General features: G+C 37.5%; 1 protein-coding gene across 4 annotated transcripts in view; it reads right to left on the bottom strand.

Annotated features, from left to right (window-relative positions):
- Klhl32 (kelch like family member 32) overlaps nucleotides 1-18016 on the bottom strand; it is a 192128-nt gene that overhangs the window by 45719 nt on the left and 128393 nt on the right. For 2 of the 4 annotated variants that reach the window (XM_015499464.2, XM_048811400.1), the window contains exon 6: nucleotides 13811-14026. The exons of 1 other annotated variant lie outside the window; for it this stretch is intronic. In XM_015499464.2, coding sequence (XP_015354950.2) covers nucleotides 13811-14026 — 216 coding nt within the window. Of the gene's footprint in view, nucleotides 1-6432; nucleotides 6444-13810; nucleotides 14027-18016 lie in introns of those variants that run through there. One more of the 4 variants, XM_048811476.1, reaches the window with a different exon arrangement.

Genomic DNA, 18016 nt, shown 5'->3' with positions numbered 1-18016 from the left:
GGTTCCGGGAGCCGGAACTCGGGCGCCCCGCGCTCGGCGTTCGCTCCGATAGGCTCAGGTTCTTAGAAGCACCCAGGCGCAGAACCCTAGCAATCTGTTTGCAAGCCACAGGCGAATTGTAGCCTGGAATTACCTGATCTATGGCTGAATGAGTTGCGGTCAGTCGAAAACAGGGGACGTGACGTCAGTTTACCAAGATGGTGGCTGCTGGCCTCCTCTGTGGACTGACCGGTGTGTAGAACCGAGAAGGACCGCTTCCTTACCCCGTCTGGAACCCAGAATTCAGCCCTGAGTACGGTGCTTGCGCGGCTGGCAGAAACTGCAGCGCTGTAACCCTGCGTCTCTATCCCAGCGCACACTGCAGACTCTAGCCGCGGGGCGATTTGCTGAATAAGCAGTTACCCTCCGTGCGACAAACCTCTCGCGTTTGAGTCCCCGTAGCCGATCCTCGTGCGATGGAAATCCTTCCTCCAGGTTCCAGAGCACCCCACTATTGCTGGAAATTCCTAACAAGATATCCTTTAGCCGTCCTGACTTGTCATACTCCCACACAGTGAAGCAGCACACGGGGGTAATGCACTCCCCTCGCCGCCATCTTCCAAATCCTTATTTCCTTTTAAATAAACACTTTCAACAAGCACTGTTGCTTAAATAAGGGTGGCATTAAAACAGTAACTGGATTCAATGGTTTAATTCACTTTAGGAGTCTCTTCAGGTAAGACTGAATTATCACCTAATGTTTCTCACTATTCAAAAACAAACAGCTTTATTAAAAAAAGCAATGAATAAATAATGTGAAAATGGAACACTCGAAGTAAAATTACAATAATTATGATACTGTGATTTTAACATCTATAGACTTAATTGTTTTACAATTGACACATGAGAAAAAATGTCCAAGGCTAAGCAAAAATATGCTGCTGAACTGGGGGAAAAATGAAGACAACACAAACAAAAGCAGAACAATGATTTTAGCTCTCTCATGTTAACATGAGACCACTATGCACAGCTTGGAGATAGAAATAAGGGTTTTCCTTTATTTTTTTTCTTTTCCTCTATTTTTCTTTTTAAAAGGTATGCAGAAAAGAACTACAAAACTCATTACAGTATGAGCTACACATTGTAAACACCGGCATTATTAGATGCCTGCATCGTTTTTATTCTATACTTCAAACAGCTACAGGATTAGGCTCTGGATTTATACAAATTGAAATTTGGAACTTTTAATAACCTCAGTACTTCTACAGACAAATATCTGTCTCACGACTTCAGTCCCCCATCCCCCAGACCAAGTTGTGAGACAGGTTAGTGAGAGAAATGGAAGGAGAATGGAGCCTTCAGTTCCATCCATGTGCCCATTTTGAACTTGCTACATTTGCTGGTTGGTGTAAGAAACAGTGCAGACTGTGTGAGCTGCTGCATTAGCAAACTGGCCAGAGCATCCCTGTCGCTTCTACTTCCCCACTGCACAATCAGAATGGAAACATTTGCTCTATTGGAAGGCAGTGATAAGGATGGATTTTTAAAGTTTCCATTTTTAAGTGAAAATGAAAGAAAAATGCTCTTCTAGATGTGTTGTGCCTTTGAGCTCCATTTGAAAAAAGAAAAAAAAAAAGGCAGAGAAAGCTGCTGTGAAGGTCACCGAGTGAAAGAACTTCCTCAGGGCACAGAATAAATTAAATCCCAAGGAAAAAATAAAATGTGATTTCCAGAGTGTGAGGCACAAACTCCAAATGACAATGATTGACAGCCAAACTATATCCGTGCAATATCCAAGACTGCACGTTCTCATTTACCTCAGTGTAGCCAGCAAGCGCCCATTAAACATCCGTCTGATGCCCAAATTAACCTTCTTGGCAAACTGAAAGAGGCACAAACTATCATAATCAACCTTTCATTATCACAGCAGCCTCTAGTTAAAGGGTCAGAATAATTGTGCCATCAGAGCCTTGATTGTTTTCAATCAACAGACGGCTGGAGTGACAGCTCGGTGATGGAGGAGTCTGATGAAACCGCACCAGGCCTAATCAGAGCAGATGAAAGGAAGGCATGATTGGTGCAAATGAACAGTCGTGCCTCTCCTTTTCATTTACAATCTGAAATTACTCTTAAATTTGTGGGGCTTTTTTCCCTCCCTTATGAGCATCACTGAAAGAATGTTTGACTTATTATGAGTTCTGACAGTGCAGAGTTATAAAACACAGGTAGGGTTATCAGCCGAGGCTTTAAGTGGGTATTCAGCATAATTCTAACAAATTCACTCTTGAAAAGCACAAAATGACTAAAAAGGCTTCCAATGACCTAACCTCTAAGTGCTGTTTGATTAGCAGACCCATTTATTCTGCCAGCATTCTAAATGATAAGAAGATAAAACCGAGGACAGGAATCCTTGTAAATGTTTTCTCTCAACCCCACTGCTCAGTTCACTTTAGTATTAGTTCTTCTCCCTGAATTCTTACTGTTCTTGAAGAATAATATGCCTATCAAGAGCTTAAAAGAGTTTATTCACCAGAGAGTATGTATCAAATGGGAATTGTTTTTGGTTAAGAACCTGAAGCCACACTGGGAACCCCAAGTAGTAGGGAAGAGACTGGAACCCACCAATCCAATGCCTATATTAAAAAAATTAAAAAAAAGGGTCTGTGGAGGGACAGGAATAAAAATTCTGTGACAAGGCAGGCTAAATTTGATATAAGAAGGATTTAGATAAAATTGAAATGGTATAATGGCATAATGGTACTTTTACATAGTTGTTTTTGTTAACAAACCATAGATATTAAAATATTTAAAATACTTCGTAATTATTGGAAAAGATGCTTGAAGTAACACAGTAAGCCTCTAATTTCTATTTTCATCTTTAATTTTAAGATCAAATAGCTAATCACAGGAATATTATGATTTAGAACAGTACTACAAAACAAAGGAAAGCTTTTCAGCTGCAAAGATTCATATTCATATGCTTTGCATGTGTATATGTGTTTGTGTATGTGTGTGTGTGTGTGTGTGTGTGTGTGTGTGTGTGTACACGTGTAGACTTGGAGGATTTGGGCCTTGCCTGATTTCAACACTTGGGATTATGGTACTCCAGATCATGTCCTTTTGAACTATGGTCAGCATCATTGCAAAACAGTAGAGGGTGGCTGCTGACTCAGGATTTAGAGTAGTTTTTTTTTTTTAATCATAAAATTTAGGCTAATTTTTTTGCTAATAGTGTATTGGAATTATGAGACAAGGATATATAGTTAACAAAGCAAGAGAAATGTCATTAAAAATAGCCTTGAAGTTTCCATGCAATAGTTAGCCAAATTTGCTTCCTAAAAGCTACACCTCATTTATGTGTCAATTATTGACCACAAATGTACAAAAACCCAGACTGTACAAAATTCACAGTTCTGCCTACATGCAGATAGGCTTCAAGCAAAATATTGCCAAAATCTGTCTTATGACTTTCTGTAATATCTCAAAGTTTAGTTTTGTTTTCAAGATAATTTTCAAAGGAAGACATCTGGCAAATGGTTCAAACACATATATTTTCCAAATCCATCCTTGTTCTCTCCCACTTTCTCAAATGTCCAACTTCTCTGGCAGTTTGCTTTACTTCTAGTGTGTTCACAGGCACCTCCAGCAAGCTTTATCAATGACACACACTCCATCATCTCCTGAGGAGTTAGTTCTCACAGTATGAGGTTGGTTTGTTAAGGCATGAATTCCTTCTGCCTAGAAGGCAGTTTGTGTATAGGTCAAATGGTGGATGGCTTCAGGATTCTGACTGCACGTAAGTTTAAAACAGGATTTCCTGGCCCGTTCACAAAATTTGAAGATGAAAGGAAGAACGATTTGAGTAAATTCCTATTCTAGCCCTCAGAATCCTAGGGGTGTGGGATTAATCATTCTAAAACACTGTGTTGCCCCCTCTACATTGCCTAAATCTTACATGAGAAGAACAAAATTATTCTTCAGGGGAACTGAAAAACCTGATGAATCAATCCCTTTGTTTACTTTATTATTTACCTTGTATTGGATATGGGGCTTTCACTCCGAAGAGTATGTAGTCCCAGCAGAGGGCAGAATAAGCAATCCTTTAGTCCAATGTCAATCCATAGTCAGAGAGAGATGCCTAAGTGTATTTGCCTCTTTGCTAAGTGTCATCCTTTCTGGATGGAGAGTTTTAGTTTTACTTTCAGCTGTGAATAATTTCCCATTGTGATTGGCTGACTTACAGTCAATTTAGTATAATTAATGCCAAATTACATTGTAATTCACATAGAATTACAAATTAAAAGCTGTATTAAGAGCAAATGAATTAATCAAAATTAATGATATTATGCTCACTTGTTTTAAAGTGTTAATAAGATAGGTCTTCCTAAAACGTTTAAACTTTAGTATACCATCCATCACTTCTTTAATTACATGATTTCCTTGTGTGGCCAGAGGAGATAGAGTGTGGGCATTTCTCATCAACAAGAACACAAAGAAGATACATCCATTCAGCTTAGCATGCAAGGCTCATTGTTTCTGTCCTTAAAGTGTAGATAATACATGTAAGACTTACCAACCCCAACTTGTAATACTTTCTCTAAACCAAGGGAACAATGTTAGAAATCTTGGATGTCTGCCTTTAGAACCTGTTGACATCTTTTTTTTCCCCCTCTCCAAAAGGATTCATCTTCTTGGGTATTCTTTCTCTACCAGAGTATCAGAAATTCCTTGCAATATTTCCAAGTGCTACTCAAAATAACACAAAAGAGACGGTGGGACTGGGAGCAGAACATCACCATTGACTATGTACAATGAGCAAAAAAGAAGACTAAGAATTAAAGCTAACAATGAATGGTCCCCCCAGTTATTATCTTAGAATAGTCACTTTTCAAGGTCCAGATGTTCTTCATTTTTACTGGTAACAAAAGGCTTAGAGCAGAGGTAGAGAGGCAGTGTGTAAGGACATCAGTGTCCAACATAAATGCTAAGACTTCTCCAGACATGTCTTTTGAATATGAATAATTCTAGGGCCTCTAAGCCACTCCACAGGGAAATTTAGATCTCCCTTAAATGCCTAGAACAGGAATCCACTGTGGTCTGACACAGCCAACCAGCATGAACACCATGCCCCCTCAATTGGCCTGATATTGCAGGACATGGGCCCACAAGTTAATTTATGTTGGGAAGAGACTAACATTTATCAATGTCAATAAATTAATATTTTTCTCCTTTTCTCTTAAACCCCATATCTAAGCCATCATCTAACTGTCAATTTCTGCAGCATAAATTTCTAAGTTTTCAATATATTGGGCAAAAATGAAGACATAATGATTAATAATTTCCATTCCTTCCATGCAATTTTTAGTCCCAGATAGGGATAACAACATGCAGACTCTCCCACGCAGTCTATAGCACTGCAACATAAATAATGGTGCTCCAGGTTCTCTTTTATACTGATTTAAATCTCTTCATAGGATTTAAAAGTGATTCTCCCTTATCACTTTCCTGTTTTATACTCTACCATCTTGTACTTTGAAGGAATGAATGGGGTTCCCTCCCTCTGCTAGAATTCTCTAACCATTCTTCTTCATCAACCCATCTGGAGTCCAAATCTTCTGGGCTGTGACACAAAAAAAGACCCTTAGCAATACTTTCCTGTACTACTTTTATTGAAGTCATTTTGCAGTTTCCCACAAAGTTGACAACAGGTGAAAATGAAAACTGGTAATTTATTAGGAGATCTATGGCTGGCCCATTCATTGTAGAGTAAGGTATAAAAACCTCTGACTTCCAAGATGTATAAGATACTTTGAGGTTTTTTTTTTTTTTAACAGATTTGGTGTATTTCAAGGGAATACCAGTGAGACCTCCATTTACGCCTATACCATCAAATGAAACGTGCAAGCTTCTAAGTCTCTGAGAGCTTTGGTTTTCTCATTAGTCAAAATTTGGATAAAACTTGCCTCATTAGCCTTAGTGAGGCTGATGAGAGACACTAGTGAAATATGTGTAAAAATGCTTTAAAATATGAAGCTCTCTAGGCTTGAAAAGAATTATTATTGTTGTTATTATTGATAGACTTCTGTGCCTAGCCTCAGGGTTTCTACCTCATATATAGCTTATGGTTGGGTTTTTATTTTTAAGTCCCTGATAACCCAGGTAGCAGCAATATTACTGCAGGCCACCAATGCATAAGTAATATTCTCCAGTCATCTTTTTCCTTCTCACAGCAGCAACAACAAAAATATCAGTCTGGAAACAACATGAATCACAATGAAAATTAGAAGCAGAGAACATAAATATGTCATATCTCATAAATCACCTTGTTCTGTTGTGCTCATTCTTAAAAAAAAGAAAAAAAAGAAAGAAAGAAAGAAAAAGAAACTATTAACTCATGGGAACAACAGCACCTGAATACAAGTTGGGTCTCCTGTAATTTCTGATAATCACTGCCCTCACAGCTACTTGACAACGCTCAGCTCTAGTGCTGAGGATTAGCTGGGTCCCTCTGAAATGAACGTGTCATGTGTCTCACAAAGGCACACAGCCCAGACAAACAGCAGCAAAGCCACTATTCAAGCTACTTGGGATGAATCTTCACAGAGGAATTAACTGCACGTAGATAAGGGGGGAAGGACTAAATACGCACTCTGGCAGTTTCCAGCGCCAAGCCCCGAAATAGCAGCATTACTTAGTGTCCAGCTGGGGGCTCTTAGAAGATAAAACACCCTCTGGGCAGCACTATTTGGGATGCAAAGCAGCCACTGTTTATTCTCTTCACTACCATCTACTAAGAAGAAAATGGAGATTTCCTCACTCACATTTATATAAAAGACTATGTAACTGGGAAGAACTACAGAAGTTTCAGGAAGAAAACTAAGAAATGGGACAAATTTGATTAGTTGTGGCTCAGTGGTAGAGCGCTTGCCTAGCATGTGCGAGGCGCTGAGTTCGATCCTTAGCACCACATAAAAATAAAATAAAGGTGTTGTGTCCAACTACAACTAAAACAAAAAAAAATATATATATATATATAATTTTAAAAAAGAATAGTAAGTTAGAAAAAAACATAGGATGAGATATCATGAATAAAAATGCTTATTTGGGAAAAAATACAGTAATGATATTACAATGCCTGTATGAAACAGGATTGAGGAAGGGGAACACGATGAAAGACTACAATTTTGTCTGAGGATAAGAATTCTCAGGCCACAGTATTTTATACCATTTTTAGTTTTCAAAGTCCTAGCATTTAAAATGTGAACGTTAGCTGAGCATGGTGGAGCATGCCTATTATCCAAATGACTCAGAAGTGTTAGGCAGGAGGATGGCAAGTTCCAGGGTAGCCTCAGTAACTTAGCGGGACTCTGTCTCAAAATAAAAAATAAAACAATTTGGGGAGTGTAGTTCAGTGGTAAAGTACCTCTAGGTTCAATCCTCAGCACCACAATAAATAAACAAATGAAGACATAAATAAGGACATATAGCATTTTTAAATTAAATATTGCCCATAATCTAATTATCTTTAACTTGCAGTATACCACATGGATTGAGAAAAGTTTGCAACTTTTCTCATGGGTATGCACATGAATGAGACTTAACAATAAACAAGGCACTGAAGAAAAGACAAAGGGATGCTGGGTGGTGCAGAACCATCCTAACAAGAACATTTCACTTTGCATTGTAGCCATATCATTTCAACATGTCCAAAATTAGCAAATTAATTCTTGGCACAAATCAATCACCACTGGGAGGGAATGAAGAACAGTGGGAAAGAAGCAGGCAGAAAGATCTGCATCAGACTGCAAGATTGATGAAAGCAGCGCCCCTTCCCTTGGTCCTTTCCATTACTGACTCTAGCACCCATCCTGTAGAGATGAAAGCAGTACTCAATAGGATAGGTGGAGCAGAGTAGGTACTCAAGAATGACTAGGAATTAATGAAAAAAATGAATGAGGCATGTGACATGGAACAAAGGATTAGAATTAGAATCAGCAAGATGACACAGACATGGAGGCAGGCCGAGTGGCCACCATTCTTTCAATATGTGTACATGACACCAGGAAAGCCAATGGTCAAGCACTTCTTAATTTTTTTTGAAAGGCACAGCATTAATTTGATGCATCTTTGTGTCCATTATTCTTGAGTAAATTTAGAAGATATGGACCCAATTTCATTTCATTTCTAAGTTTGTTATCTCAATTTTCCTGCTTGTATCATTGGAGAAACAGAGCAATAATAAATGCAGAAGCATTCTCAAAACTGGGATGTGGTATTCAATTTAAAAATATCATATTGTTTGACATACAGCACTGCTTGAAGAACTTGCTTCTCCTAGGCCAGAGGTACATTTGGGTCAATTTATCATCAAGAGATAAAAAGATGAAAGCTAAATGCATCACTAGTGTCCTCTACTTTCCAATTACACAGGGCTAGTAGCTTTTTGTTTGAGTTCACCTCTTGGGACTCCTTTTGAGGAAAATGACTAAATCAAACCATTAAAGGGGATGATTTTGTGGTATAGATAAAAGCCTAGGAGGGGCTTGTAAAAGACAGACAAACAAACAAAAACCACTGATTTAGAGGTTGTTGACCACTCTGAACAATTATGTCCCTAGAGTTATAAAGTGAATATATTATTAACAATATAATTTATGGAAGCAAATTTCCAACAAAAATATAACGGAAAATGCAGTCTTTAAAAGGTCAAACTCATTTTGTATACCACTTTTCCTAGAATAAATACAGCCTCATGTAGAATAGCAGGACATTTTACTACCCATTCAATACACTGTAATATGAAAACTCTACATTATTGTTTTTATTTATTATTTATGGAGTGCAAGGGGATTATATGGCAATGCACAATGTAAACACTATGGGTTCAGCCTAAACCTCTGGGAGTAGATAATCAAAGACAAATGTAAACAGGATTACCCCCACACCCAACCCTCAAACAGATTACATGAACCCCGTTTGACATATTAAAATGGGACATAACTAGGATAAAACAGACTCTCTGCTGAAGTCTGACCTTGTTTGACAACATACAATGAATTGTTTATTATTATTATCCACATAAGTCCAGGCAAAGTTAGGCTCCAAATATAAATAAGAGGTGCTCTCAAACCTAAGGTTAATAAAGGAAGACAAGCATTGATAAGATCCCAAGGGCAATCAAGAAAAGTACTATTCTTACAAAATAAAAGTCCTTTCCTACTACAAGTAGGAAATAGCAACTTAATAATAATTAATTTATAAGATTCCAAGGTTAACCAAGGAAGGAAAGTACTTACAAAATAATAAATCCTTTCCTACTAAAAGTGGGAAATAGCAAATTAATAATAATCAAAGGAAAATAAAAATGTTTCCACATTCAGAGATGAAAGTAAAATACATCTCTCTAATTTAATCTTCAATATTTTGGTAAAGCTTTTTAGGGATCTAGTTTGAAACCCTATGCCTGGCTACAATAGGTGTTCAAGAAATATTCATTTTTATTTCCACAAACTGTCTATTCCAAAATACTCTGCTATTTCAGAGATGAACTAATAATTTGGAGAGCTGTCTTACAGTCTTAAAATCATAAGGATCCCTCTTCTGGAACAGGGAAATGGGGTTAGCAAACCTGTTCTCTGCCATCAACTCCAGAATGGTTTAGGGCAGTTCATAGGTGCTCAATAAACACTAATAGATGGATGGAAATCCAAACCTTTCCCAATGCTAGTTTGTCTAAGCATTTATGCTATATTAAGACATTTTCTATAAACTATACTCTCATGAAATGTGGTAGTCTTCCTCTTAATCTGGTGAAAGAGAATCTGAGGTTAAAGAGGCTGGGGATATACTTTCCTGAGAAGAAAAGTAAGACTGGGAGTGCTTCCTGTGAAAATGAACACAGGTCGAAAGTGTTGGAGTGGTATGGAATAATTTCCTTATTTCATTCTGAGATTTTCTTTTAAATGAAGAGTTGCCATATTCTGGCTTATTTATTTATTTAAAACGATTTAACTGGGCTTGATCCCCCAAAACTACAAAAAAATTCTATTCAAACTATTTTACTGACAAATTTGGATTGTATATATTCAAGGTGTGCAATGTGACGTTGATACCTGTACATATCATGTAACGATTACCACAGCCAAATTAATGAATATATTCATTCCCACCCAAGTTGTATGTTAAATCTCCAGGTCTAGTTCATCTCATAACTCAAAGTTTTGTATTCTTGAGCTGGGGATATAGCTTAGTTGGTATAGTGCTTTGCCTTGCATGCATGAAGCCCTGGGTTAAATCCCCAGCACTACAAAAAAAAAAAAAAAAAAGTTTGTGCTCTTTTGCCAGCATCTCCTCATTTCTCCTATCACTCAGTCACTTGGGGCAGGATCTCAGCTCAGTATCTGAAATTATATGTTGAATCTAACACAAGATATTTAACAGGACCCTATCAAAACAAAGTTCTAAATTAGAGATACACCATGAAAGAAAAATAAAACTGGTGGAGATTCACCAGGTCAAAAATATTAGTGACCTCATGCCTCATAATTATTGCTCATTTTTAGCTGCCTTTCTTTGTTTTTTTTTTTTTTTTCCTTCTTGTTCTGGGAATTGAACCCAGGGGCACTTTTCCACTGAGCTACATCCCTAGTCCTTTTTAACTTAAGACCCTAGGGTCTCACTAAGTTACTGATAGTCTCCCTAAATTGCTGACACTGGCCTTGAACTTCTGATCCTCCTGACTCAGCCTTCCCAAATCCTGGGATTATGAGCAAGTGCCAATGGACCCATCAGTCTTGTCTTTCTTTTCAACCAGTAACCACTAGCCACTTTGGGGAGAAATCACTGGCCTTGACATACAAAACTCAATTGTTGAACCAAATTGAACTGAATTTTTTTAAAAGAGCAATATTTTTGGAGAGTACTTCTATATCCTTACACATCTAAGGTGTGACTGTGGTGCAAGTCTTTATATTACCTCTGAACACAGAGTAAAGTTAACCACCAGACTAAGTAGTTTAGGGAAAAGAGGAAAATAATTGTTCATGAGGGAAAAATGGAGAAAAAGAGAAAAGTAAAGCAGAATCTTGGGGCATTTTACAGACTCATGGACTCACAGAATGGTATGGTTACTGCAGCCTATAGCACATTTTATCAAGGAAAGGGTCTGGGTAAGTACCAGCAGAAAGGAAAAAGCAAAAAAAAAAAAAAAGTGTTTGTTCAGTGAGGATAATTTGAAGATTCTTATGACAAGTCTTCAGAGCCAGACTGTGTGAAGTCTGGTGAATAATGAAAATTAGACTTTCACCAAAAAAGGGATTGTCCCAGATTACATTGTCAGCCCACAGTGTAACTGCCACCTGGGTAAACGCAGTGCATGTTTACTGTGCTCTCACCTAAGCTACCGGTTTCACATATTAATCAAATAGCACTACCCTTCCATCTGCTTTGCTATTACCTGTCCTACTTTGTGCCAATTTCCTTTCTCCTCCTCAACACCCTCTGCCTCACTGTTCTTTTTAAGACATAGGATGGGGATTTGTCAAAGTCAATGAGCACTTTATTACAGTGAGAACGTTTCGTAATGAACAATTCAGCTATTTAATGAGATTCTGTAGATCTGTCTCCAGCCTGTCCATCAAGTTTCACTTCTATAAAGCACCCTGACACTAATCCTCTGGCATACCCAATCTTCACCCTGGGCTGAATATTAGATTCTTCCATGGTATATTGCATTACTAGTATAACCTCAGCAAAAATGATGAACTTAACTATACTTGAGGCAATATAGCTGGTCTGATTTGATTTTTCTCTATTGAGTTGAGTATGAGGGAATTACTTAGTTACTAAGATAAAGCAAAAACAGTTTCTTATTGCCTGCTGAATGCCTAAATTGATAATATTTATGTGAGTCTTTTAATTCTTCCTTGAGTACCAGGTCTAAAAAATAACTATTGCCTGCAGCAGAAACCAGTTTTGAAAATTCTACATTATAACATTAGTAACCTTTAGAGAGGCAATTATGATAACTCTTAAGTGGACAGTATGGAATTTTCTTGACACTCAGACGTCTGCACATTTCCATGTTGATTGCTGGCAGTGCTTCTCTTATTCTCTACAATAGGAGATAGATGCCACAAGGATGGTTGGACTCAGATTTCAATTCAGTTAGGAAAAATTAAATACAGAGTTCATCCCAAGTCTTTCTTTTTCCCTTGGGAAATGAAGAAAATTTGGCTATTTCCCACTGCGAATTGTCCAAAGTAAATTCAGATGATTATGTTTGAAATGTCTACTAAAATCATATCCTCATGACACTTCCAATCTCTGCTTAAATAAACATCCCCAGAAATACCCAAGAAACAGCAAAAAACTATGATTTTTTTAAAATCAAGACAGTGTATGGAATAGTGGAGAGATAGGGCAGGTGTCAGCAGAACTGGATTTGAAGGCTGGCTTGGCTCTAATTCTGAGTCAGACACTGAAGCCTGATTTCATCATCTAGAAGATGGAGCTGGTAATAGCTGTTCTTTAGGCCTGTTGTGATAAGTCACTAAGGTTGCAAAGAGCTTGGGATCAGGGAGGTAGCTCTTATTATTCCAAATAATGAAGAAGAAGGTTGCTGATTAAAGAAATTCATAGAAAGAAAGAAGCAAAAGAGGTATCAGGAATCATCCAATAGAATCAGATGGTTGGATAATTAACAGCTCTACAAGACTCGGTTTTTGCCAGAATTAAAATAATCTCTGAATATATTTGATAAGATCTTAGGAACTTATTGTTTCATTAGCCAACAGAGCACTGGAACTATTCCCATGTACTCTGCATTTAGCTATTTTTCAAATGATCAGGAAATCCTGAAGCCTGGCACCCTGGTAGCCATTGCTTCAGAGAGTGAGACAGACAGTATTAGAGGAAAGGGGAGCATGGTCTCTGTGTCCCAAAAGCACCAGGTAGATATTCAAGCATGAGAAGAGGGGGCTTGGGTTGTGGCTCAGTGATACAGCACTTTCCTGGCATGTGTGAGGCTCTGGGTTTGATCCGCAGCACCACATATAAATAAATAAATAAATGTCCATCGACAACTAAAAAAAAAAAAAAAGAATGAGAAGAGGATTCAAATTGGATAACTGATGTCAAAACACAAATCATCCCTCTATCTACTAGACAAAGTAGTGACACAATGTGTAAAGAATGTTTTATCAGACGAAAATGCAGGGCTTAGGAAAGTAGCAATGAACTCAGAATGAACCAGAAAAAAAAAAAAAAGGAGAGTTTTTCAGAACTTCATTTCATTTGAGGTCCAAGTTGTTCTCCATTACAATAAAGACATTTCTGAATTGTTTACAAGAAAATCCAGAATTTATTCTGATTCCACTTGCCTTGAATATGCATAAATATCACTTTACAATCCATTCTTCTCATCTTCAGTTCAAGAAACATTTCCCCCACAAAGGAAACAAAAAAAAACTCCTTTCCCTTTTTCTAACATGTCTGGGTTAGAGTTTCTGGAAGCCACAGTGAGTCTAAGGAATCTCACCTGTAGTGCCTTGCGTTAGGCCACACCACCCATAGTGAGCTGAGATCTGGGAGCCTCAAGGGCTGGTATTCTCCAATCATGTGCCCATTAAGAGAGCAGGGCTTCTAAAAGGTTGACCCCATGGAGGACCAAACCAGATAAAATAATAGTCATTGCTTCTCAATAATTTCTTTTTTCTTTATTGGTTCTTTTTAGATATGTACAACAGTACAGTGACAATCCTTTAACTTCTAATAACATCACACACTCTTGCACTCTTGATGCCAACAGAGGACCCAAGCAGAGCTCCCTTACCTGCCAGATCTGCTCTTCACTCAGAGAAGTCAGGCGGTCGCTCTTCAGGACCTCCTGAAGCAGGCAATAAGGAAGCGTTAGAACATCTTCTGGTCGGCTCTTCAGGAGTTCAGAGAGATGTTTCACTAAGAAATCGATCACTGCTTTCTCCAACAAAGTGAGGTTAAAGAGGTCAGCAAGTCTGTACAGATCCAAGTAATTAAAGCTATTTAATTCCTGGGTGCCAAAAAATAAAAATGAAGAAAGATCTCTTAGAAATCAATCCAAGATAGAGCAGGCAAGAAATTCAGATTGACTCACTAAGGTTTTCATGACAGGGGTAGGAGAAATGGGACTGTTATAGACAGAAATGGGACTGCTGCTATAGACATTGGGATGTGGCTGTGTCACTAAAGTAGGCTGATTCTAGTTCTTTTGGATAAAGACCAAGGAGTGGGATAGCTGGGTCATATGGTGGTTACATTCCTAGTTTTTTTGAGGACTCTCCACACTCACTGCTTTCCAGAATGGTGGTACTAATTTGCATTTCCACCAACAATGTATGAATGTATACCCCCCACCCCCGCAATAAACGCATATCCTTACCAGCATTTATTTATTTGTATTCTTGTAATTGCCATTCTGACTGGAGTGCCCAGTTATGGAACCAGAACAGGTGCTTGTCAACAGATGAATGGATAAAGAAAATGTGGTATATATACACAATGAGTTTTACTCAGCCATAAAGAAGAATGAAATTATGGCATTTGCTGGTAGATGGATGGAACTGGAGACTATCATGCTAAGTGAAATAAGACAGACTCAGAAAGTCAAGGGTGGAATGTCTCTCTCATGGTGCAAGACCAGTAGAGTAGAGGAAGGGGAAAAGGAGGAGGGAAGAAGGAAAGAAAGGTAAAGTACTGGAAATTGAATGGGAGCAAATTATATTCCATGCATGTTTGATTATGTTAAAATGTACCCCAGTATTATACATGATGATGTCCTAGTAAAAAATATCAATTTTTAAGGCTCTAAGCAGAGAAATGATATACTAGGATTTATAATTTTTCCTAATTTACCTCTCTCAAAACCTATATACTTAAAAACAGCTTTATAAATGTACTTACTAAAAGGTTTTTCTGGTTTCACTGGCTGAAATGTTACTTTGCAACTTTTTATAAATGTTTTACCAACAAAGAAAATACTATCCTTACCATATTCTACAGCTCTCTTTTTTGACTAAAGGTAATGTAAGGGCAAGTGAACTGAGATTTAAGAGAAATGACACACACTATATGAAGACAGACTGACTGCTATTTTTCCAAAACTTCAAACCAAGTATGTCTTTAAAAGTAAAAACAACTCATCCTGATTCAATGAAATTCAAAGACAGGTTTTTTTCCATGTAAAGTTTCAGGAAATGAGGAAATAGCACAGAAAAGACTCCTGTCCCAAATACGTCAATAATGAATCTATCTAAGGTGGATGATTTATAATATTTTTTTTGCTAACCTCAAACATTCAGACCACCCATTAGTATTCTCTCCCACCTTTTAAGAGTCTTTCTACTGCAATGATTCAATTTTGGAGGATTTTACCTGCCTCTCACCCTCTCAAGCTGATAACCAGGGCTTTACAACTGTGCCTCTAGAAAGCTGTGGCTACTGGGAACCTTTGTCAACATAACCCTGTGAGAATCATCATGGCACACACATCTGTGGACGGAAAACTTGCCTAGTTTAAGTAGAATGAGAGTGGGCTATGTTCTAATTTCTCCTCATTTTTACCTTATAATTATTAATATGTGAGCAATATTTCCAACAACATATGGGATGCAGGGTGCCATGAAATACCTATTTTTACTCTTTTGACCTATTTAAGTAAGTTCAACAATTTACCCTCTTTTTCTAGTTAAATAAATGTATTAAGAACTCTTTCTAAAATATTTTTTCCATGTTAATATGTTTGCTTCCATAATATTTGAAAATTTAAGTGAATATGTGCTAAATCTGTGATACTCAATATGGGAACCACTAGCCATATGTGGCTATTCTACATTTGAAATGTAGCAGGTTTAAACTGAAATGTGCTGTAAGTATAAATACACATCAAGTGCAGAGTGAGAAAAATAAGATGGAAAATATCTCAATAATTTCTATGTTGACCATGTTTACATTATCTTCTTTTAGTTATATTGTGTGACATATATTATAATAATTAATTTCATTTGTTTCTTTTTACTTTCCTTAACGTGGCTACTAGAAAATTTTTAGTTTATATGTGTGGCTCCCATTTTAGATTTTTATTGGCTAATGAGTACCATTTTAAATAATGAAATATATGATAAAGAAATTGAAAAAACAACTCAGAGTACCAGTGGCTTCATCACTATGGCTTCCTGATTAAATTTATCTATTTTAGATTCTATACATTTGGGTGAGTGTTATGGTTTAGATATGAGGTGTGCCCCCAAAATTCATGTGTGAGACAATGCAAGAATGTTTATAGGTGAAATGATTGGGTTATAATAGTTGTAACCTAATCAGTGCTTTAAACCTCTGATAGGAATTAATTGGATGATAACTTTCTTCAGGGTATAGCTGAAGGAAGTGGGCCATTGAGGGGTGCCTTTGGTGTATATATTTTCTTCCCGGTAAGCAGAACAGTCTTTCTCTGCTTCCTGATTGCCATGTGCTGAGCTGTTTTCCTCCTCCACATCCTTCTGTTACGATGTTCTGCCTCACCTCGGGCACAAAGTATTGGAGTAGGCCATCCATCAACTCTGAAACCATGAAAGCCAAATAAACTTTTCCTTCTCTAGAATTGTTCTTGTAGATCTTTTGGTCATAGTGGTGAAAGAGGTGACTAAAACAGTGGTAGACAATACTATAATTATATTCCTAACAGGAGTAAAGCTAGAAGACTTCAGGAGTTGACTCTTAACAACTCTATTTGCCAACACAACTGAAAAAGGTTAAATGCTTATCTTTAAAATAAAGTTTACCACAGATTATCACTAAAGTCCATTACAACTCAAATATCTAAGGGTCTATTCAAAACTATAGAATCAAAATAACGTCACTTCTCATTCAGCAGATTTTATCAAAGGAACACAGAAGTTGACTCCAGTATTAATTTTTCAAGTAACATTTAAACTTCAAATCTTACTTCTTAGGATTGGCAACTTCTTCTCTGGGAGGAAAAGGATAGGTAATCCCTGCATATGGAAAGTCTACTGAGAGCTTTAGGACCATCTCCTTGGAATAAGAGCATTACTTCTGGCAAATACATGTACAAAGTGACCCTGGATACCATTTGGCACCCCAATAAATTACTGTGTGGTCATCTAGAAGCCTGATGGAAAGTCAGTGCCTTTTAAGTATTACAGTGGCATGACCAAGGGGTGCCCCAGTTCTAATGTAGCACCCAGCATACAGAGGTGAACACGGGCAGAAGCAAAACAACCAAGCTCTGCAAAGCAAAAGGTGATGGGCACAGAGCCAGGGTAAAGTTTTTCCCCCACATGTTCTCCTGCCATAAAGGTGTATACAACTGAGTTTGGACTGGATTGTGTAGTGGTAGTTAAAAATCCTTTATTAGGCATTTTAAAATCTTTATATGGAGATAATGGCTCTCTTCTAATTAGAAGCCTACAACCTAAAAGCAGCTCAATTCAAAATTATAGAGAACAAAAAAATTTCTAATGGGGGATTTAAAAGTTATGCTCATTTTTTTGCTGTTTCTTTTTAAGGCAATTGTTTAACACTTTCCACAGTCTGAAATATTGTCAATTTCTAAGGATATAATTTGTATAAGTCCAGTCTAATAAAGCATTTCTAGTTTAATGATGGAGAATTAAGAAGGCTAAATGAATACATGCCCATGGTCAACTGAACACCAAAGGGGAAGGGAACTGACATATGTTTGTGTATAAAAGAAACATCAGTTATAAGAGAAGGAGCTCCCAACCTCACCCTTTCATTTCTCCTCTCTTCTTCTAAAGTATAATGTCCCCATATTTCCAGTGCTCTCTGGATATATCAGCAGTTTCCATTCATCTTGCCATGCATAGTTTTCACCTCAGAAGTTAACTGTATAAAGTGAGGAGTTGAGGGAAAAAGAGAATACACCTTCTATGATGCTATAGCACACATGTCTCCTAATGGGTCAGAAGGGCTCTGTGAACTTTAAGCAAAATCATCACTTCTTGTCTTTATGGCTAAGATC

Source organism: Marmota marmota, unplaced genomic scaffold (assembly GCF_001458135.2).
Source record: "Marmota marmota marmota unplaced genomic scaffold, marMar, whole genome shotgun sequence".
Lineage (NCBI taxonomy): Eukaryota > Metazoa > Chordata > Mammalia > Rodentia > Sciuridae > Marmota > Marmota marmota.
Note: the sequence above shows the minus strand (reverse complement) of the source record. Positions and strands in the feature narration are given on the sequence as shown.